The sequence below is a fragment of the Mytilus galloprovincialis genome, chromosome 14, assembly GCF_965363235.1.
Source record: "Mytilus galloprovincialis chromosome 14, xbMytGall1.hap1.1, whole genome shotgun sequence".
Lineage (NCBI taxonomy): Eukaryota > Metazoa > Mollusca > Bivalvia > Mytilida > Mytilidae > Mytilus > Mytilus galloprovincialis.
Genome location: NC_134851.1, coordinates 39,353,123 through 39,378,348, shown reverse-complemented (window position 1 = coordinate 39,378,348; position 25,226 = coordinate 39,353,123). Strand labels below are relative to the sequence as shown.

The 25,226-nt window shown below is 31.5% G+C and overlaps 1 protein-coding gene across 1 annotated transcript; it reads left to right on the top strand.

Moving 5' to 3' along the window:
• The first annotated feature begins 18,806 nt into the window (after positions 1-18,806).
• On the top strand, positions 18,807-25,016 carry LOC143058749 (putative oxidoreductase YtbE). Its single transcript, XM_076232199.1, has 5 exons — positions 18,807-18,840; positions 20,366-20,473; positions 22,770-22,988; positions 24,113-24,260; positions 24,933-25,016. Exons 2-5 carry the CDS (start codon positions 20,442-20,444, stop codon positions 24,996-24,998), a joined length of 465 nt encoding a protein of 154 aa, XP_076088314.1. The 5' UTR covers positions 18,807-18,840; positions 20,366-20,441; the 3' UTR covers positions 24,999-25,016.
• Positions 25,017-25,226: the final 210 nt, after the last annotated feature.

The following is a 25,226-nucleotide window of genomic DNA, read 5'->3' as shown; positions in this document are numbered from 1 at the left end:
CCATAACGGAGACATATAATACAATACATAATTATGTAATATATGTCTTTGTTGTATAATTAACTAATTTTCAATAAAAAATTGTGACTTGAATTAATAGTTAGCAAATAATTTTAGACTTTTGTCTGAAAATGCAGTTGTAGTAATATAAATGTATTCAACTGTCTATCATTATCTTGTTGGGCTCTGTTTAGTTTTGGGGATCGATTAACCACTTATTTTCAAATTGCCATTAAAATATGCAAAATAATAAAATCGTTTTAAGGTAGGAAACGATACTGACACACTAAAATTTGTTAATACAGTTTAAAAGAGGGACGAAAGATACAAGAGGGACAGTCAAACTCATAAATCGAAAATAAACTGACAACGCCATGGGAGAAAATGAAAAAGACAAACAGACAAACAATAGTACACATGACACAACACAGAAATCTACAAAATAAGAAACACGAACCCCACCACAAACTAGGGGTGATCTCAGGTGCTCAGGTCTCGGAAGGGTGTTTTAACTTGTTTAATCCGACACCTGAATATTCCGCCACACTGCCTGCTTAATCGGACATTTCTGTTTGGTCCCCCAGTGTGTCGGATACATGTAACACGGGTATACACTGTATATGTATAAATACAACTACAACTGTTACCTTCTAGTTAACATACTTATATATCAGGTAAAAGGGGGTGGAAATGCTGTAAGAAGTGAAGTCAAAAGATTAACATCTCCATATAAAATTTCAAAAGACAACAATAATCCATGTCTGTAAAAACTGGTAAGAGTTATATTAATACAACCACCACATAACTGTAACCTACAAGAACTGATGTTTATATATTAGATAAAGGGCCCGGGGTTGGATGAGGGTAGAAGTAAAGTCAAAAGAAATTATCTCTGTATTTAATTTTAAAAGACAACAGCAATCCATGTCTGTTAACAAATAGAAAGATTAATGACACCATTCATTTTCGCTGAACATTAGAATAGAGGGGTGAAGGTTTACTACATGGTGAAGATCCTAATTTTCTATATCAATTCACAAGTGCACTGAAGTAAAGATTCTAGGTATTGATGTCGTTTGGCATTATACATGTTATGATTGCACGTTATAGTGTTTTTTCTCATTTGCTTGTGTTTATTTTTAAGCTTTACATTTTAGTTCATTTTTTATATTGACAGGGCTCAATATTTGTAGACTCTGCCATTGTGTTATTGTGCTATTGTAATTTAATGTAGTCTTGTTTTTGTATATACTTTGTCTTTCGAATGTGCATAGCTGCTTATTGTTTCAGTGATTTAGATGTTTATCACGATGTTGACTGCTATACCTCAAGTTTTGACTTTTTTTTTGCCTAAAATGTCTGTTCATTTTGTTCACATGATGTTGTGATATATATCGGGTATATGCAACTGTCAGACAAGCCAGATATTTAGTTCACTATAGAATAAAATCCGGTTTAATCCACCCTTTTCCACATAAAAAAATGCCGTCATTAAGTTATCTAACATATATCTCGATGTGCCCAGTAGTTTTCGTTAAACATGTTAAAAGAGGGGCGAAAGATACCAAAGGGACAGTCAAACTCATAGATCTAAAACAAACTGACAACACCATGGCTAAAAGTAAGAAAAAGATAAACAGACAAATAATAGTACACATGACACAATATAGAAAACCAAAGACTACGTAACACGATTGTTTGTAATGTTTAGTGTGATTAAAAAAAATACCTCTACAAAGTTAGGTATGTATTCGTTTGATAAGTATGAACTTTTCATTCTACCATTCGATAAGAAACTTTCTGTTTAAATATATTGTTCCACGGAGTTTGTTTTTGTTTGTTTGTTAATGTCTTTTTTAATAACACTAACTGGTTTAACTTGACCTATCTCCAATAACAACAATAAAAAAAATGACAAAAATCATATCAATTTTAATTATTTCTCACAAATATAGCCACTTTTATTATTCCAGCCGGTGTTGTCACAGTATATGTTATGAATGGCATATCTGTCTGCAGCGTGAAGCATCATGCAGTCTTGTGGACTGGAATTGTTCCCGTTAGGTTCTCCAGCGCAATGTACGTCATCTTGATCATTTTGCCGTGTTTTATTTATCTCCAGTCTCAGCCAGGGACGTATCTGTTTATGTTCCACCCTCCGATATAGAAGTGTAAACCTTGAAGACAAAATCAACATATCAATTTCATACTTTTATTTTTGTTTTGTGCTAAGCAAAAAATTGATGATGATTTGGTGAATTATATTGTTTGACACTGCAATAAAAATCAGTATGTCAAGAGTCCCGTCCGTTTAAACAACAAAACTTCGCATGTAGTATTGACTCGTTGATAAATACACGTATTGCGTATGTGTTAACTTATCTTTAATGACATGTTATGTTATTACAGCTATAAGTAACAAAGAAAGAAAATCTTTGTCTTTTTTGTTCATAATCTATATAATCGTCGATTAACACTCTGTAAACTCTAAAGTTTCTTTTTTCGTTATTTTTTTTAAAGCTCAGTTTATTTCGATTTCTTAGCAAACACGTTTGGTAGAGGAGTGTTAATTTGAGACTATAACTTAAGGTCTGTCACGCGATATCATATTACCATATATATTCAGATATATACGTCATTTGCAAATCTTCAGTATTTCGAGTCGCGAATGTTAATATTCTGCAAAAGGCATCTGATTGTAAAGCATAAAGCAGTGGCACTAGTTAATATCATTGTTAATTATGATGAGATTAAGATATGAAAGATAATACATACCCTTTTCCAAATAGCAGATGCTTTAAAGATTTTACAAGTTAATTGGGCACAGACAGTGGCTAATAGGTATGTTTCTGTAAATCAAATTTAGTGATTGTATTACACATTTTTTTTCAATGCCTGATAATAGTTAATGTGTATAACCTGACGTTTTGAAACAAAAAAGTGGGGTTGATCATCAAAATGGTTACCAAATAACAATGTTTCTGTTTGATTTTATGTCCTAGATAACGAATTCGTGTTTTACTTGTATATGAATGTGTTTTTGTGTGTGAGCAGAATCAGATAACGAATAATACCTTCCCGGTGGCCGCCTTGTTTCTCTTTTAATTTTGACATATTCTTTCATTCTACTTAGCCCATAAGTAGCCCATCCAACTAAAGAGTTGAATTGAAGTCAACCCGAATGTGGATTCAAATGATTATTTTGACAAAGTTGAATCAAAACTGACTGCTTATAGTGAAATATAACTCACAATTCTGTTTTTCTAAATGTTTGGGAAAATCCGATTAAAATTTTATTTTCACCTTAGTAGCTAATGCCCATTTAATTGATTGACTTTGTTTAACTTGAAATCGAGTTCAATACAATAAATTTTGTTCAGGCAAGAAATGGAACGGGACATGACCAACCGCTATTTTCAGATCCAATGTAAGCGTTTTGTGCTTTCCTTTCTCCTAAAACCTAAATGTTTTTGCGCGCTATGTTGTAAGCAAACAGTATTACAATATAAGACAACCGAAGAAAACAAAATAAATAAAATCTCTTAAATAATGCATGTACCTGTATTCATTTGTTGCAGTTCATACTTCACCAACGTGGCCTTTTCCAAAGTCTCAAAGGTGGCAAGATATGCACCACGCCGTTAACACACAGCCTTGTAAAAAAATTAGTTTAATATTGTGATGTTAAAATGTTTTACAATTTCAAAATAAGAAGTGAAAACGGCAGTAATCTGTCCATCTGTATTATTTTGCAGTGAAGGATATCCTCAACTGACATAGCAGTATATTTACAATCCTTTAAAATCAGAATATATTGCTTCGATTACTCGTTTGTTATAAGACATCAATTAATTAAGTGTTGTTTTAGTTTGGATTCAAAGACATAACATAGCATTACAGTTACTGCTTATTAAAACGTGGTTTTAGTCAAACATGTCCATCTTTTTCAATTTTGTCAGTGTAATTCCAACTTGACAAAAAGATTTTTGCATCATTTTTTAGGTTTTAAAACACTCATCACGTGTACCCGACTAAAAGATTTAGGAGGAAAGATACAGTAGCTGGTATATTTTTTGTTCTCAATGTTATCATCAACTCAATAGTCACTGTTTTGGTATTGGTTGATGTATTTAACACTTTCTGAAAACTGCCGTTGATGAATTAATGAAGAAATACCCCCTCCCCCTTTCCAAATTGAGTTCAGCTCCATCTATCAAATACAATGTATGTCCTTAGAAGGACTTTGCTTTTCTTTCCTCAAAGTTTTAAGATTAGAGCACCTTGTTAAAAAAGACATGAATGATCAGTGGAAAGAAAGGAACATAAGTCACTTACAGATGCTCTATCTGGTGTCGAGTTACTCCGGCTTATAAAATAACAGCCGTCTCCTATTTTCCGAAATGGATACTTGTTATAAGTTTGAAAAGTGACATCTTTATTGAGCAGTAATACAATTCTGTCCGTGTGCCTAGTCGCCCTTAAACTATATTTTATCTAATTTCTAATCTACATAATTATTTGATAGCGACGATGGTAAATGTTTTTTGTATTGTGTTAACTTATATTTGACTTTTTTTTTATATATTTTCTAACTGGTAGCTACTACGTACGTCTATTCATTTACTCATTTCATATATTAAGTAGTAATAATAAGCCAAGAAGAGCTTCATCTTTCATAGGTGAAAACATATATATTTCCCTTGTCGCATCGGTACGATTCCGTCTTTTGTTCCTCAATTTAGACACCACGAAATGGAATATATTAACGAATTTTTACTTGCAATGGATAAACTGAGGTATGTCAACAATAAAGTAGAAATTGCTTATCCTACTGAAGCAAATATCTTTTTTGTTTGTTTGTTTTCATATTTTTTCATATGTTTTGGGTTATAGTTTATCATTCATCCTATAAGCAATAAATTTAAATACCTACTTTCTAAATCCGAAAACTGTCAGTGATCATCTTATAATCCTGTTCGTATTTTCACATCAAATATCCCTTTTTAATTATAATGCTCTAATTATAAGGAAAGCAAATAAAAGAGGGACGAAAGATACCAAAGGGACAGTCAAACTCATAAATCTAAAACAAACTGACAACGCCATGGCTAAAAATGAAAAAGACAAACAGAAAAACAATAGTACACATGACACAACATAGAAAACTAAAGAATAAACAACACGAACCCCACGATTACCCGAATAACATTGTTATCTGCAGCAAAGTAGAAATAATCGAGTCACATTCTGTTTCCAGCCATGCATGTATTTAAACAGCAATGCGATTTGAATTGTTTCTGTGCGCATCATAACAGAATCAACATAACGTAATAATGTATTCACAATTGTTCGGTTTTTATATCGTTTATTTTCGGCAAGTGCAAAACCAAAACAAATCGTTTAAATTTGAATTCATAAGTATTAATAAAATGACATTCTAAATAAAAACAAAACAGTGGAACCATTCTTGATATAAAAATTAATAACATACCAGCATGGGTCTCCGCAATCATACCACCATACAGTACACATAAGCTAATCACAACTGAAGTATGAATATTCAGCAATGGGACGAAGAAAAAAATAATCGTGACATAAACTGAAAGTTTAACTCAAATACATTTGATAATAACAACAGATGTTCTAAATTTGTTGTTTTCAAAGGATTAACTTACGAAGCAAGGCTATTTGATACTTGTTGATAACTTGTATAAAATTAACACTGGAAGAAAAATAAAGTATCAAGTACAAATCGGAACGTGCAGTAGTGTATGGGCTTTTCCAAACACGTGGTTTTGATTAATTGTAAACGAATTTCTATTGTTTTATAGTTGTTTGACATATATTTCAGTTGCGTACTGTGTTGGAGGAAAGTATTGTAAACCGCATTTTCGTTCATATCACAACAGTTATTTTGGAAATATTAGAAACACCAACATCGGTAGTTGCTTTACAGTTTAACATCAATTTGCATTTTTTCTGAAATTGAGCGTTTATATGATCAAAAGTACGAGGCAGATAAACATAACAGTAGAAATGTAGCTGCTTTTGTGAAATTTTGTTGTTCCACTCAGCATTTAACTTAGTTGATGTTATAAGTAGAACCGTTTGCCTTTTTTCCAATAATTTTTCTTTGCGTCAGACACTTTTTGTCCATCGCTTTTCATCCGATAACTTTGTTTACCGTCCGACACTTTTTTCAGTTGCTTTCGGTCCGTTCTGTTGTTTGTCAGATGATATCGCTTTATGACCGAATTAAACTGTGCATATTTTTATAAGGTTCTATTTGAACTTCGAACAACAATGGCATCCCTGAAATGATATATACTGACCATATTTCTCTCTATAAATGAGTAATAATGTTAGTATCTCGTTTTTACTACTCTGATAAATACGCTTTAACGTACTTCTGGTAAAGCCAAGCATGCTTTAGATTATTTTTCGGTTAAAAATAAGTTTTCAGAAATATTTAGACGATCGCTGGTATAAGCTTGGAATGGAGGATTTTGAAAACGAATGATAAATAAAAAAAAACATTTTCACCAAAATAAATCAAGCGGCATATCTAAAAGTGATAATGAATATTCCATCCCAAAAATATCATCCTGTTCTCTACACCTTTTCCCCGGCCCGAAAATTAAATGATCGATCACCATATATAATATTAAATGTCGCCAAATATGAACGCAATGGTTAACAGAGAAAACAAAGTGGTTAAACATTATGCACCCCTTGAAGCATCCATGCTGATTGAGAAAATTGGATAGGGCTTAAACGTTAGAATGTTACATGTGATAAGAACTGTCATTTTTACTAAAGCTATCGGACGTTTCCTAATAAAAGGTATTGTTAATTATGTGGCTTTTTATGTTCTTCCAGGTTTTTTTCCGCTTTTCTTGAAAACGTAAATGATGAGAGAGAAACTTGAAAAATGTTTTAAAGGCTGATCATGAAGAGGAAAGCATGACGGAAGTGGCAAAGACAGTATTTGGTTAGAAATATGGATTTATTTGATTACAATCTGCACTTATAATGTTTTGATTTAAGGAATACATCTCCTCCTTGTTCGGTTTGGCTATAACTTACGTTCTGTATGGCCCAACTCGACATTTGTACGATTCCTTTTTTCCAATTTTTAACATGTTAGCCTCGAGCATCAATAAAAAGACATTAATTGTGGAGATGCACATCTGGTGCAATAACATATGAACCGTTAATCTTGTTACAGACGACTTTGGTATTACCGGGGAAAGGTTGATTGGCTTGAGGTCAAAACCGCCACTAGCCTGTAGTTTGGAGGACAGTTTATTTATTTTCACGCTAACATATATACTGGCTTAGTTATTTATATTCCGTCATTGCCAGGCAAAAGCATTCATTTTCAAATCTTCCCCCATCCAACATATGAAATGATCGTCCCGGTACTGACTTTAATACCGACATTTGTCTTGTTTTAGTTGGGGGCTAGGGGACAATATCACAGATAATATTAAGGTAAAATTGAGAATGGAAATGGGGAAAATGTCAAAGAGAAAACAACCCGACCAAAGAGCAGATAACAGCCGAAGACCACCAATGGGTCTTCAATGCATTGAGAAAATCCCGCAGCCGGATGTGGGCCTCAGCTGGTCCCTTAATAAAAATGTGTACTAGTTTAGTGAAAATGGACGTCATACTAAACTGCAAAACATATAAATGAATAAAATTTAAAAAAACAACATACAAGACTAACAAAGGCCAGATGCTCCTGACTTGGGACAGGCACTAAAATGCGGCGGGGTTAAACATGTTTTGTGAGATCCCAACCCTTCCCCTATACATCTAGCCAACGTAGATTAGAGAAACATACAGCAATACTCATATTAAAACTCAGTTTAAAAGACTTCCAAGTCCGATGTCCGAATAGATAACCAAAAAAAAAAAAAAAATAAGCAAAATGACAATGATACATAAATAAACAAGGGACTACTAGCAGTTACTGACATGCCAGCTCCAGACCTCAACTAAACTGATTGAAAAGTTATGTCTTCATCATATGAAAATCAAGCACAATCCCTCCCGTTAGGGGTTTATTATCATACCATCATAAAATATATGAGAAGAACATAACCCGTGTCATGCCAACAACTGGTTTTAGAATAAATGTGTTTATTTCCGATGCAAAGACTCTAGGAATGAATCAATATTAATACCAAAACATGCCATTCTTAATGACCTAACAACAGTATCGTAACTATATCCCTTCTTAATAAGTATGTTTAAAGGTTTAGTTAGATTTTAAGGTGGATGCCGACATTTTTGTGCTTTGTAAAAAATATTACCATAAAAGATTGGATGTGAAATACCTGAACGTATAAAATGTCTGCATGTTGATTTATAGTTATGAATGATGTCCTTGTACCGATGATACAATTAAGTAAATGTTTTGACTAGTTTGTGATATCGCAAACTTTGGTATTACGCTTCCCGTTAAAGATATATATATATTAAGATCCAGGAAAGGGCAGTGTTCATTGTAATAAGTAAAATAAATAAAAAAGTATTAGCTTTATTTAAAGTCAGTTCGGCAGGATAAATCTTCTTAGTGTACATACTGAAGTGGTCATTATTGAGAGCCAATACATCTTCCAAATTATCAAATTGTTGAATCAGATGTTGTTGTGTACCTGTGAGTATTCTGGTGAAGACGAAATTATTTATTATTTACATTACTAGTATATAAAATGGGAAAGCAACCATCCGAGAAATATATAAATAACAGATGAACGACAAGAGCTGTCGCCATTATTATATGAATGTGTTATGTTCCCAATGGAATTTATACTGCAGGTTTTATTTTTGTTTTTATTTACCAGTATATTACATGAATTCTTTAATAACAAAATTAGTATTGTATGTTTTGTCTGGTGGCAACTGACCTTGCATGTTATTTCAAACAAAACTCAGAATCCATTTGTCTCAGTTTCAATGATGCATATTCACCACCACTACCAACACAGCCGCCGCCACCACCACCACCACCGCCGCCGCCGCCTGTGGTGGTGGAGGAGGCGGTGATGGTGGAGATGGCGGTGGTGGCGGCGGCGGCTCTGGCTTTTGATTGATCATTCTTGAAATAAAAGCATTCATTAATGAACGAGTTTATCAAAACTGAATATAACTTCAAAGGTTCAGGACAGTCTAACAAAAAAAAAGAAAAAAAAGAAGGTTGAGATGTTCACTGTTTGATAGAATTTCTTGACCTGTTTACAAAATACAAATACAAATACAAATATTTTATTGGCACAAACACAATTACAACAATTGGCAAAGGCCCATATTTCAGTGCATTATAACAAGGAATACAGCATAGTTAAATATGATATATACACATGGAAAAAAGTATTGCAACACCAAATTGAAATTGAAATAAAAAAAAAAACACTTTTTATTTTTTTGTGATATAATTTGGTAAAATAGAACAACTTAAACATTATTTAAGTATCACCTGAGCTTTATCAATAAATATCGAATCGATAAGTTTTTATCTGCACATGCAGCTACTGTACCCGTAAACAGCAAAACAGATGTTTTCATCCTCATTGTTTTCAACACTTTAAATAACCAAGTTTTTAAAGTTATGTGATTGACACCTTGTAATGGGTCCCCGACAACTCTAAACTGCAGCAAGATGGCATATTATCAGCATGAGAGAAGCAGGGGTGTCGCTGTAACAACTGCACGTATTGTTGGTCATCACAATTCCACTATAAGTCGTTTTGAGTTAAAAATAAGGCACTAAACGATGTTCAAGACCTTCCGAGATAAAGAAGACCCCCGATACCATTTGCTAGGGAAAATCAAGCATAATGAAGGTTGGTCAGATGGAAACCCATTGCATACAATACAATCCTAAAAAGAGAGTGGTGGGCATACAGGAGCTTTTTAACAAGAACTGTTCGTGATCGACTCATCGCTACTGGTTATCGTGCAATAAGACCATTTCAGAGACCTTTGCTTACAAACAGACACACAGTTTTCCGTATCCAATGTAGTGCAGAGCTCGTTAAAGTTGAAAATTAGCATCGTGGAGGAAGATCCATTGTTGCAATGGAACTCGGTTCATCTTCCTTGGACGGATCGTAGCCCGGATTTGAACCGTATCGAGCATATGTGGAACACTATTGGGCGGAACGTGCGCTAAAGGACACCCCAGTTCAAACACATCATGAAATAAACAATACTCTTCATCAGAAATGGTTGCTGCCACCTTAGCAACAAATTAGTCGATTTTTGGCAGGAATTAGAAGACGTTTAGATGCGGTTATCTGTTTGAATGGAGGCTGCGCACAAAGTACTAATTCTTTGGCGTATAACGATCAACCATGATGTAAACAGTCATCTAAAGATTAATTTTGAGATGTCTGACATTGTAAGGTTCGACTACAGTAAAAGTTGTAAAATGCATTTTTTTTAAACAAAAAACACTTCATTTTGTTATTAAAATTGTGGTTATACAAATCATTTTTTTTTCAAACATTTTTGGTTCGTTTCAATGCCAATGTTATCATAAACTATGTTTCAATAATATTATACAAATAGTTTATTATATTCCATCTAAAAGAAGAGGCTGATTTTTCAAATTTTAAAAAATCAAGGTGTTGCAATACTTTTTTCCATGTGTATAGTTAAGAAGCTAAAATCTCGTTTCTATATACCAGACATTTATATACATAAGGACTAGTCTCGTTCAGGACTTTAAAAGAATTACTATTAATGCAACTATTAATATTTAGCTGATTTTCACTACAACATGTAGGGAGTATATTTAATATAATATAATATTTTTAAAGTATCTGTAGTTGGAAAAAATTTCGGATTTCAGCAAAAAGTAATTTTCATCCTCTACCTCACCTGATTTACATACATTTCAAACTCGTTCATCGGTGGTAAACCTAAATATCGCCCTTTTCATTAGCAAGGTTGTTTGCACTCAATCTTATTTTACACAGAGATGACCTGTCTAATTCATTACTTCTTTTTTCAGCTGCCAGAAAAACTTTGGATACAAGTGTGTTTGCAGACTTTAAAATATGATAAAAAAAACTTAAAACAAGAAAATGATATTTTTGACCACCACGGTACCCTGTAAGGTCATTCACCCATGTACTTAATCATACCAGGTTATTGAGGTCAACAGAAAGTATTGAAATGTCTTGTGTATCGGTTTGGCATTTATAGTAAAAGGATTTCAGTTTAAAAGTGGATATGATCGAGGAAATAATAAAATAAGCTTTCAATGTATACTATTTATTATATGATTAACGGAGGGATAATAATTGAATATTAAACAAAAGACGTATTAAAATAGTATGTATCATCGAACACATTAAAATTAACTACTTTATGAATCTCATATTTATTTATATATTATACTATTTAATTCAAGTAATATTACGATGTACTTCTTTCAAAAGACTGCATAACTAGGTTTATAATATTTTCAACATGGCGACTAATCATTTAAATCCGATTATTGACAAGTCTAAACATGTTAAAGGCCACTACGTATGACAAAGATAAGTTAACGCACGCTTTCACTGATTTAACAATTATATTATAAATTCAAGATAAAATACTTTTAAAAAATGTCATCCCATAAATATTAAGATACATTATTCTAATTAGTGCCAATAACGATTTACTTATTTTAAAAAAATACCGTTGCGATTTTTCAATATGGCGGATTTATTGACACGTATCCATATGTCATTACGTACAATAATGGTCAAGTTTAAACACTAGTTCAATATTGATTTAATATCATGTTATCACAAATTAATAGCCGTAGGTAAATAAATAATACCTGAGACATGTATAATACGATATTGATCTGTTAATAAACACTTAATTGGGGTTTTCCTGTATAGACTGGCAATTTTCATCAAATTTAAAGAAAAAATATATAAATACCTATCCACAAAAACAAACGTAATTAGTAACACTTTATAATGACCTTATCTCCACAGAAATTAGCACATACTTACAACTTCTCGTCCAATCAAATTGCTTGAATTTGTCTTCTAATTTTCATAGTACATACTTTTTCCGTGTACTAAGTAACTACGCATGAATGACCACAAGGGTAAAATTTCATTGTATTGTAATCAAGATATTAGAACAAAAATTGCTACTGGCTATTTTGAAATAAATGATGTGTTCCAAATTTAACTAGATAGTTTGTAATTAGTTTTCAAACAGATTTTCAACATCCTACTAATCAATCTTTTGATCTAAATTTTGTTTTGACAATTAAAAAAGTTTCTTTCATTTAAATAAAGAGTAATAATAATGGTGCTTTATACCTTGATTAAAGTACAACCCAATCTAAAATTTGTAATCCTTTATCTTCCATGCAATTACTTTGTACACAAAAAGAGTCAACCATGAATCTTTTGAAGGGAAATTATTAATAAAGCAATTTGATATAGTTAGTCATAAATTGGTCGATAATTGGTTGCCTAATGTCCAGTGACAAATATTTCATGCATATAAACTATCCACTAGACTACCTATGGGTACATACCAGGGGCAGATCCAGCCATTTTTAAAAGGTGTTTCAACCAAAGATGTGGGAGGGGGATCCAACTGTTTGTACTCATTTAAAAGCATTTTTAAGATAGTTTTAGGTTTTATGTGAAATTAAAAAAATGTTTTCAAGAATGTAAAGCTTTCACTGCAATTTAAGAATTGTCTGCTCTTGGTCAATTCATTTTGTCATCTTACCATGTAAATAATGTATAGTAAAACAACGCTTCGTTCATATCAATAAACATACTTACACCAGCAGCTACCTTCTTTACATTCTAAAGTCAAGGGCCTTTTGAAATCCCATTTTTACAATGATATTATAGCGGGTAGATTTACAAAACTACGTAAATGAGCTACATCCAGTCAGCCAAAACATATCAATAGACTAATTACAGGATTACTCAAGTTGTAAATATGTGCTAAATTGGATATTGTATAGAAAGGTATATACTATGAAAATAAGAGCTTAAGGCAAAGCCCCTCGCTCTAATTTTCATAGTATATACCTTTCTATACAATAACCGAGACTTAATTTAATTAATTAATGTCGTTATACTTAAAATGACGTCATAAAAATTAGCCTCACATCTTAGGAGGCTACCTTTTCCCCATAGGGTTAACATTAGAAAAAATGGCCCAGAACCGGTATTTTCCCCACTACTGCAATGCATCAATTGAACTGTTTTTGTCTATCTTAATTCTATACTATGATAAAATGCCTCACTGAGCAAACCCTGAACAGTTGATACTGTCTGAATTTGGATTCAAATAAATGGTGTCATAGTTCTTAAAAATCTATTGCACAAACCTGTGCATATAGGATTTCTTTTTGAATCTTTTCAAAATATTTGAAATTTGAAAATATATGAAAAAAAAACAAATATAAACCCCTAAAGAAATTTTTTTTTGGGGGGGGAGGGGGGGGGGGCTAGGAAGAAAAATTTTGTCCTGCATTTTTTTTAGTTGTAATCTCTGTCCTGCCTTTTTATTTTTCACTCTATTCGGTCCTGCCTTTTTTTTTTTAATTTATCTTGACTTTTTTTTACCTTAATTGTCATCCTGACTTTGTTTTTTTGCAAGTGTCTCATCCTGCCTTTTTTTTTTACTCAAAATTCCTGTCCTGCCTATTTTTTTCAAATTTCATCCTAGCCCCCCCCCCCCCCCCCCCCCCCCCCCCCCCCATAAAAATCAAATGGAAACTCCCTTACGCGTACAATGTAATTACAAAAATAAAAATAAATAAATGAAATAATAAACAAAACAAACGAAACGGTGCGATTGGTTTCTTTCTTGGATAGAACTAGTCCAAATAATTATGACGTCTTGAAAGGCTTTTATAATTTTTTTCTTTTAATAGCCTTTCAAGACGCGTCAAAGAAAAAATTTTTAATAGCCTTTCAAGACTTCATAATTATGAACAGTACAATTATCTCTCCTTTTTCTTATGCCTGAAGATATATACTTTGCATGGCATAGAGGACAACTACTTGTTTATGAGTAAAGATTGAATGAAATAAAATCAAAACCCTACTGACTTGATATCTAAATCTTACAAGGTTTATCACTAGCTTTGATATGTACACAAAATATAGTTCATTGTTCATAACATTCGACATATCCTTTCCTTGAACAATTTTATAAATTTATGCTCAAAGATTTAAGTTAAAAAATTATGTTATACTTGTCAAGACAATTACATAACTTGTGCTAGGTACACATGGTGCAGGAATCTAAAATTTGTTCCAAAAATATCAAGGATATCCTTAGTTAAAATAATCTTTAAAATTGGAGCTATCTTTTTACCTTTCGGTGCTTACAACCATTTTGATTTCAATATCCTTTGAATAACTGTAATGTTTTTTTCATGAAAGGGTCTGTTAATTAAAGTGTCAAAGAGTGTCAATACTTTTACATTGTAGGAACGAGGAAGATGTTGGTAAAGGCATAGCTTTGAGTGGTAAAGATAGGAAAGATCTATTTATAGTAACGAAGCAATGGCAGAATGGACATGTCACCTTGTCACCATCTTACGGTGTTTATATATCTCAACTTGTACGATTCGCTCGTGTATATAACAATGTTTTAGATTTTAACGAGAGAAATTTATGTATTACTGAAAAATTATTACACCAGGGTTTTCGATATCACAAACTAGTCAAAACCTTTACTATCATCGGTATAAGGACATCATTCGTAAATATAGCTCAACATGCAGACTTCTAATATGTTCAGGTATTTCACATCCATTTTTTAATGGAAATATTCTTTATAAAGCACAAAGGTGTCAGTATTCACCTCAGAAACTTACAAAACCTTTGAATAGACTTATTAAGAAGGGATATAATTACGATACTGTTGTCAAGTCATTAAAGATTGCATATTTTGGCGTTAATATTGAGTCACTGATAAGGTCTTTGCATCGGAACTAAACACATTTATTCTAAAAACAGTTGTTGGCATGACACGGGTTATGTTCTTCTCATATATGTTATGATGGTATGATACTAAACCCCTAACGGGAAGGATTGTGCCTGATGTTCATATGATGAAATCATAATCTTTCAGTCAGTTTAATTGAAGTCTGGAGCTGGCATGTCAGTTAACTGCTAGTAGTCTGTTGTTATTTATGTATTATTGTCATTTTGTTTATTTTCTTTGGTTAAATCTTCTGACATCAGACTCGGACTTCTCTTGAACTGAATTTTAATGTGCTTATTGTTATGCGTTTACTTTCACTACAAACTCCTCAGAGTCTGAATTGACCAGTTTTTGTGCTCGACCAGTAAAATCGAGCACACATTTTACTCGATTAGTCTCGACATTGTCTCGACTGTACTTAACTGTACTTAAGTGTACTCGACTAGGTCTCGACTAGGTCTCGACTTTACTTAATTAGTCTGATTCAGTACTTGATGATCTTTGTGTAGTCTGAAATGGTCTTGACCAAGGCTCGACCTGTCTCGACCTGTCTTGACTAGTCTCGACCTGTCTCGACTAGTCTCGACTCAGTCTCAACCAGTCTCGACCTGTCTCGACTAGTCTTGACCTTCAAATTAAGGTTTGAATGGGGGTAAATCAGCCCATCTAACTAAATTAAATATTGATCTTAAAAAATTCAAGCTTATTAGGTAGTTTGATTTATTGCTGTGAAATGAAATGAAAATAAAAAATTATTATATAAAAATTCAGATAGGCATCTTTAATTTTTTTTATAACTTTTTCAAATCAACTTGGATTTTCATCAAACTATGCAGATATCTTAGATATATATCAAGCTTACTGAATCCTATTTCATTTAGTTTTTTGTTGTATTGCTGTAAAATTTAAGAATTAAAGTAATTTTGGTAAAAAAAGCTAGGATTTGCAATTCGGACAAAATAGACATAGTACACTTTAATTTTTTAAACAACTTTTTCAAATCAACTTGGATATTCATCAAACTATGCAGCTATCTTACATATATATCAAGCTTACTGAATCCCATTTCATTTAGTTTTTTGTTGTATTGCTGTAAAATTTAAGAATTAAAGTAATCTTGGTATGAAAAGCTAGGATTTGCAATTCGGACAAAATAGAGATAGTACACTTTAATTTTTTTAATACCTTTTTCAAATCAACTTGGATTTGCATCAAATTATGCAGCTATCTTTCATATATATCAAGCTTACTGAATCCCATTTCATTTAGTTTTTTGTTGTATTGCTGTAAAATTAAAGAATTAAAGTAATCTTGGTATAAAAAGCTAGGATTTGCAATTCGGACAAAATAGAGATAGTACACTTTAATTTTTTTAATAACTTTTTCAAATCAACTTGGATTTTCATCAAACTATGCAGCTATCTTAAATGTATACTAAGCTTACTAAATCCCAGGTCATTTTGTTTTTTGTTGTATTGCTGTCAAATTTAAGAATTAAATTAATCTAGGTCAAAAAAGCTAGAATTTGCATTTCGAACAAAATAGAGATAGTACACTTTAATTTTTTTTATAACTTTTTAAATTCAACTTGGATTTTATTGAAACTATATAGCTACCTTGGTGATGTATTCTTCTTACTGAATCCAAGGTTGTTATAAAGTTTGTTGTATTGCTGTCAAATTTAAGAATTAAATTTAATCTAGGTAAAAAAAGCTAGAATTTGCAGTTTTGACAAAATAGAGATGGTACACTTTAATTTTTTTCATAACTTTTTCAAATCAACTTAGATTTTAATCAAACTCTACAAATATCTTTGCAATTTATTGATCTTACTGAATCATAGGTTGTTATTTTGTTTGGTGTATTTCTGTCAAATTTAAGAATTTAATTAACCTAGGTCAAAAAGCTACGATATTAGAAATATATCTTTTCTCATAATTTGGGAAAAAGTATACATAAAATATTAATATAATTCCTTTAATGTTTTATTCCTTTTGATATACACTATATAAATATATCAAAAAGGGATGAAACATTAGAAATTATTAAAATAGTTCTTCTGATTTGTGGTGATTTATAAAGCAATACCTTCTGCTTGGGGCAAACTTATTAAAAAGATCACATCTACCAGAGAGTTTTAAATTCTAAATAACATTTATTCAAAGTTGCAACATCCTGTTAAATCTAAATCGCAGGGCTTATAATTCACTAGATAAGTAATACACGAGTTTAAGAAAAGTAGGGCTTTCTTTTTACCTGTAAAACTCACGTGTACTGATGTAATTAAATCATGTATAGTGTCATGTCATTAAATTTGACAAAAATATATTTTAAAACTTCATAACAACCTGGGATTTAGTAAGATCACCAAGGTAGCTATATAGTTTTAATAAAATCCAAGTTGATTTAAAAAAGTTATTAAAAAGCTTAAAGTGTACTATCTCTATTTTGTTCGAACTGCAAATTCTAGCTTTTTTTACCAAGATTAATTTAATTCTTAAATTTTACAGCAATACAACAAAAAACTAAATGAAATGAGATTCAGTAAGCTTGATATATATGTAAGATAGCTGCATAGTTTGATGCTAATCCAAGTTGATTTGAAAAAGTTATTTAAAAAATTAAAGTGTGCTATCTCTATTTTGTCCGAATTGCAAATCCTAGCTTTTTATACCAAGATTACTTTAATTCTTAAATTTTACAGCAATACAACAAAAAACTAAATGAAATGGGATTCAGTAAGCTTGATATATATGTAAGATATCTGCATAGTTTGATGCAAATCCAAGTTGATTTGAAAAAGTTATTAAAAAAATTAAAGTGTACTATCTCTATTTTGTCCGAATTGCAAATCCTAGCTTTTTATACCAAGATTACTTTAATTCTTAAATTTTACAGCAATACAACAAAAAACTAAATGAAATGGGATTCAGTAAGCTTGATATATATGTAAGATATCTGCATAGTTTGATAAAAATCAAAGTTGATTTGAAAAAGTTATAAAAAAAATTAAAGATGCCTATCTGAATTTTTATATAATAATTTTTTTTTTACATATTGTAAAATTAAATTCTTTCATTTCACAGCAATAAATCAAACTACCTAATAAGCTTGATTTTTTTAAGATCAATATTTAATTTAGTTAGATGGGCTGATTTACACCAGTCAAAACTAAATTTGAAGGTCAAGACTAGTCGAGACAGGTAGAGACTGGTTGAGACTGAGTCGAGACTAGTCGAGACAGGTCGAGACTAGTCAAGATAGGTCGAGACAGGTCGAGCCTTGGTCAAGACCATTTCAGACTACACAAAGATCATCAAGTACTGAATCAGACTAATTAAGTAAAGTCGAGACCTAGTCGAGTACACTTAAGTACAGTTAAGTACAGTCGAGACAATGTCGAGACTAGTCGAGTAAAACGTTTGCTCGATTTTACTGGTCGAGCACAAAAACTCAGACTCTGAGGAGTTTGTAGTGTTTTCTGCATTGGTTAGAGGTATAGGGGGAGGGTTGAGATCTCACAAACATGTTTAACCCCGCCCCATTTTTGCGCCTGTCCAAAGTCAGGAGCCTCTGGCCTTTGTTAGTCTTGTATTATTTTAATTTTAGTTTCTTGTGTACAATTTGGAAATTAGTATGGCGTTCATTATCACTGGACTAGTATATATTTGTTTAGGGGCCAGCTGAGGGACGCCTCCGGGTGCGGGAATTGCTTGCTACATTGAAGACCTGTTGGTGACCATCTGTTGTTGTTTTTTTTTTGGTCGGGTTGTTGTCTCTTTGACACATTCCCCATTTCCATTCTCAATTTTATGATGCATGTATTCAAGGTTTACAGAGAAGTTTAGTTCGGTAAAGAGTTGATAAATGTTGTCACATTGACAATATTTATACTACATCTCCTTATTTTATATTATTATGATAAACACAATAAATATAGATTCCACAACTGCATTGAGTATTATGATATTTATCCACTCAGACAATTCAATTTTCAAATTTAAAAGTGAGACTGCCGAGATTTTAAATAAGTAAAATGTAACTGTTGACAGTGGATAAATATTGTATTACACAAGATTTGGTGGTGGAATCTGTTTCTCTCATCAAGGATTCAACAAGGAATTTTTCTGTCTATAAATAACAGCAAAAATGTGGTGCACACTGAATATGCAGGTTATTCAGAAGTATGCAGGTTATTCAGAAGTGTGAACCACATTTTTATTATTAATCAGGTAACAATTTTCTTGTGATTCTTTGGATATAAATGAACAACAGATTAAAATACTAAATTCCTCATAGGCTTGTACATGTTGTATGCAATCTTGAGCAAAACCATGAAATCAAGTTTCAAGAAAATACAATTTGTCCATCTAAACAAAAATTTATACCCACCAAGTAAATGAATCCAAAGTAATGTGGTTTTACTCTTGGTTGAAAATATCTACCAGAATATTTAAGAAGATACATCTACTGCATTAGTCAGTTAAATATTTTAAAAGTGTAAATTATAAAAGCAGAAGAGGGGCAAAAGATGCCAAAGGACATTCAAACTATTAAGTTGAAAATAAATTGACAAATTCATGACTAAAATAGAAGAAGACCAACAGCCAAATAATAGTACACAAAACACAACATAGAAAACTTAAGACAAAGCAACCCGATTCCCACCTAAAACTGGGGGTGATCTCATGTGTAAGCATATTCTGCTCCACATGTTGTACCCATGTCAATTGAATCAATTATAACAGTTAAATTTAAAATAGAATATTAATCATGTTAATGGGTTTTATATACCCATTCAAAGGGAAATAACCGTTATATTTTTACTAGAGACCTCAATAATACAAAGACATATCACCTATTGTCAGCCAGAATTAAATCCACATTTCTGCAATATTTACCAAATGTTTACCAACCAAAATGTCTTTTCAGCATGTTTATTTTGGGCTGTGTTTTAAGAGTTTACTATGTGATTTTCAATACTTTGTGGTATTGTTCTTTCAAATTAGATACAGATTATATAGACCTGTTTCTGATCATACCTGCTAACTTTTCAAAATGCCCATGGGGGTTTTACCTGCAAAATGGTTCTTATAATCCTACAAAACCTTCTTGGGGACCTTCAAATATATTTTAATGTTGTTTTGTTGGCTTCTTCATGCTTTAACAAGCTCATAGCCATTGCGAAATTAATTATTTTCTTTAAAATTGTGGACAAAATTGCTCTTACAAAATATCCATTTGAGAGCCTCCATGGGGGAAATCCCCCGCAAATAGTGACAGTTGGCAGGTATGTCTGATTCATTGACCAAGAGAGGAGAGGAATGTAGAGAGTTTACTTTGTGATTTTTAATATTTATGATATTTGTATTTTCAGATTAGATACAGATTATATAGACCTTTTTCTGATTCATGGACCAAGAGAGGGGAGGAATGTAGAGACGTACAAAGCCATGTTGGAACTGAAGAAACAAGGTTTGGTCAGGTGATCTGTTGTTTGAAATACTTAGGATATTAGGTTAAGACTGGGTTAGGGTTAAGGTTAGTTTTAGGGTAAGGAATAGGGTTAAGGCTTAGGTTAGGGTTTTGACCAGTTATAAAATTTGTCACTTGGAAAAGTCATAATGTATAAAAATTATACATTGGACATATCTTGAATCTTGTTAAAATATCTTGTATCTGATGTCCTAAGTAACAATTGATCTCTATAAAGGGTAAAGTACACTTTCAAAGTAAGTATGACTGCAATGCTTGGCCCATTGTATAAGGTCAACGAAAACCAAAATGGTTTAAAGACTAGTATTAGTAAACTAGGAGATATGCTCACACATTCACATTTCCATGACAACCTAATTTGGCATGCTATAAATTCAGATATTATTGTGTGCATTTATTATTGCGAATTTCGAAGAAAAGACAAAAATGTAAGATTATTTATTGCGGTTTGAGGATAACACGATAACTTGAAAATCAGATATATTTTCAAATATTATAATGTGAGTTTTCATTATTGCAATACACAGAAGGACAAATTTATTGCACTAAAAAAAAACTCAACTATTTCTGAATTTACAGTATATTAAAAAGAAGTTCATATAAAGTAATGAATGTGCATACTAAGTTTTAACTTCATGTGAACACATCTTTGTACCTAACTAATGTGAAACAACTTTTATTTTTGGGGTACTGATTATCACTGTTACATGGATGGCGTTATCCACACATTTAAATGTGCAACAAAATATTTCAACTATAATCCATTTCAAATCATTGAAAAATCCCAATGTAAGGTTGACTACATGGATGTAGCCATAATCAAAAGAAAAAATAAAATATCATCAAACCTATAATGAACTGTACATACAGCTTCTGACATGATGTTACAAATTTAATCTTTAAAAAACCTAAACTGTTAGACTTTTTAATCATTTAATTCTCATGAAAAATTAGTTTTGATTGATGGAATATTTATTCATTTCATACGAACTAATTCAAAGTACATTTGAAGTAATTTTTTATGCAACTGTTTTCTTTAAGTGACATGTTAACAAATGGTTAATGTCCCTATTAACACCTTTAATGATTGTTAATTAGTTGATCATTCAATCTCAGATATATATTAAAGTGTCATCACCTTTGCAACAAATTAAAAAAAAAAATTGTTATTCTTATAATTTCAGATATATTGTACATGAACTTGTAATTGTAAATTTATCCTGACTTTGCTCACACTATAAAAGTCTGAATAGCAGACATTCGTTACTGTCGATTTTAGCATGAGCAACCTGCAAGTAATTGAAATTCTTTTTAAGTAAAAAGAGCAAAATCAAAACCTTATGGGACTGGCTTGATATCTTTTAAAATGTTCCAAGGCTAACGACTACCTTTATTGATACACAAAATTTAGTGCATTGTTCATAACATTCTATACATTGATCCTCTCCATGAACATTTCCAGAATTTATTCATGTAATATATGCTCAGATATTCAAGGCATAAAATAATATTTCACTTGTCAAGATAATTACTTAACTTTTGCAAGGTGCAGGAATCTAATATCTTCTAAAGTAGAATGATGTCATTGGTAAGATCTTGAAAAAAATTGGAGTTATCTTCCTTTGTCTAAAATTGCTGATAAATCTACTACAACCAATGCAATATTTGATTATACATATCAATAACAAATTGAAGCAATCGTTACCTTTCAGTGCTTGATTGAATATTGGATATTTATCAATAGAATATTAACCTAACCACACAAAAAAAAAGGACAGCATGGGGCTATCAAAGCGTTTCCATCCGAAGACATTACCAACAACTATATACTGGCTAATTCCACTCACAGACTCTCACATGAATTTCACATGAACTTTCACCTCAAATTAGATTATACATGAAAATGACATGAATTCTTTAAATGAAGTTATTCAAATAAATTACTTTTAAATTTTCAAATTTATCAAAATCATGTAAAATATAATTAATTTTTTTACATGTTCATGTAAAAGTCATGTGAAAATTTCATGTGAGATCATGTGAATCTCAATTCAAGAGAAATTCAAATGAACATTTCAATGTGAGTTTCATGTATAAGCTCATATGAGGTGATTCCAACATAAAAAAATTCATTTGAATTGCATGTGAGATTTCAGGTAAATTCAGGTTAGCAAATTTTAACTGTGTTATTTACCCATGTCAACATGGTAGAAAATTTTAGAGATTATCAAAAGTTCTCCGTTAACACTAGTGAGTTTACATCATTATACATTTCTATTTTCCAGGTCAGTTGGGGTTTCCAATTTCAACATTCATCACTTAGAAGGTTTAAGAAATGCAGGGTTACCAACTCCATCAGTAAATCAGATTGAACTTCATCCATGGCTTCAGCCAAGGGAGATAATTGATTATTGTAAAAAGTATAACATAACTGTCATGGGTTATTCCCCTTTGGTGAAAAGCAAAATGTTAAAGAACCAACAAATCTGTGATCTGGCTAAAAGGTAAGTTATTTATCATCTTAGTAATTTGCATTGTATTTATTTTAAACAGATATATCATATTAAGGAGGGGTATTTGCAAAAAATACCAGTCGAGAGAATGCAAATTTCACGAGCTGTAAGGCGAGGGAAATTCATTCTCAAGACTTATATTTTTTGCAAATACCCCTCAAGAACATGTTATATCTGTTTAATTTCACCAAATGTTAACGTTCAAAAATGCATTGATGATCGTGACATTATAAGCGTCCAATCGGATAGAGTATTTTTTGGCAAATACTACAGCTGAGAGGGTAAAAAAGGCATATCCTTTTTGCATATACCCTGTTGGGGTTATAAAATGAACGGTATTCATTTGATAACAGTAAATTGGTGAAAAATACACTGGCTTTCAACCAATCAAAACCCTTGAGTCTTACATAAGGTGTAATTATAGCTTACAATATACAATATGAAAACAAATTTCATCAAATTTTCTATTATTTCCCAATAATTTATAATATTAAGTAAATTTGAAATAAATTTATCATTTTTTTTAGATTTAAATAATTTTCAATAATTTCTAGGTTAAACTTTAATACTATGGCAACTACATTTGCTTTAAAAAAACATTTTTATCATTATTTATACTGTAAATTCAGAAATAATTGCGAGTAATTATTATTGTGATTTTGTCATTTTAGACTTAAATGCGATTTAAATTTTTACGATTTTGAGAAAAATCCTGTTTAGTACATATAAAATATTTGAAAATGAGAGTTTAAATTTTTGCGTTTACAACTCTCTCATTTTTTGCAATAATAAAAACCTCACAATAATTTGTGAGTTTTACAGTTTATTAAATGGGAAACCATTTAAGACCTAGTCATACAGCCTATTGGTTATCTGAGCAATTTCCCTCAACTATACCTTCTCATAAAATTAAGTTAAAGACATTGGTATTTTTTACACAAATGTCTTTCAAAACTTCCTGTTTACCAAAATTTTCGGACGGGGGTATCATCAGTCAGCAGTATCTAGCGTGTTTCACTTCTTTTATTGTGCTGAAATATATGATTTAATCATAAACTGAAATATAAAAACTAATAATTTTGTCAATCTTTGACTTATGCATAAATTCTTTATAGGTACAACAAGACGACTGCACAGATTGTAATTCGATGGAGTGTTCAACACGGATATATTACTATACCAAAGTCTTCCAAACCAAACAGAATCAAGGAAAATATGCAAGTTTTTGATTGGACATTGAGTGAAGATGACATGGACTATCTTGTAAGGATTATGTTTATGTAAAAATAAGTGTGCATGTTAATGCCAAAAACATCTTTAGTTTCAAGAATTTGACATTTTTATTAATTCTTCTAATGAGTTTCAAATTCCTATAATGTTTCTGAAATAAAAAAATTTATAAGTTGTCCATTTTCTTTTAAAAAAAAGTATTAAGAAAAGATTCCCAAACTTCAAGTCAAATTAAAAAAAAAGGAATTTGAATTAAGGAATTGTTCTATTTGTGATAACCCACTTTTAATTAGAAAACACAAAAAAAATAGTAGCTTTAGCAGTTTTTGATCATTGATTGATGGACTAAAGGAATATACAAAGCCCATAGAATATGGACAGAGCATAATTACCAACCCATCACACTGCAACAGTATAATTATCAGATGTCTAATGAAAAGTATTTTTTTTTAATTACAAAGTATTAGGATAAATCTTACAAGAGTTATTATTTTTTATTGAGCCAGTACGGATCAAATGATGTTGTTATGGAATATGGAAATAAGGGGATATGCCAGGATTGCAAATTAAACCTTGCCTCTATTTAGCCTTTTTGTGCTGATGTGGTGTAAAGCAATCATCAATCAATCAACCAATGAAACAATTATCCACCAAGTATATAAATTTTGGCAATAAAAGTCGCCATATCCTTGTTTTATGTTGTAGGATCAAAATAATGTTGAAGAGATAAGATGTGCTTGGGATGCAATCAACTCAGAATGGCATGGATGAATTTTATTCTGAAACTTGGTAGGTTTATTTTAAACTAATATTAGTTACACTGTGTTCTATTGTCCTTATACAGGAGTTTACCATGTCAATAAATTCAGATTTGGTAAGGCGAAGTCAAACCTGATGTACCATTGCACACTGTGTAAGGAATTTTTCCTGATTTTTATATAATCATTGATGTCAAATACACATTGTTTATGCAGTTGGCAATGCGTTTCCGTGGAGATT

What these genes read in the sequence shown, in the direction of transcription:
- LOC143058749 (XM_076232199.1), top strand. Translation starts at nt 20,442, where the DNA reads ATGTTGGAACTGAAGAAACAAGGTTTGGTCAG. An exon ending in ATCTGTGATCTGGCTAAAAG is followed by an intron (nt 22,989 to 24,112) that starts GTAAGTTATTTA and finishes AATTCTTTATAG; the next exon opens with GTACAACAAGACGACTGCAC. An exon ending in AAGATGACATGGACTATCTT is followed by an intron (nt 24,261 to 24,932) that starts GTAAGGATTATG and finishes TTTATGTTGTAG; the next exon opens with GATCAAAATAATGTTGAAGA.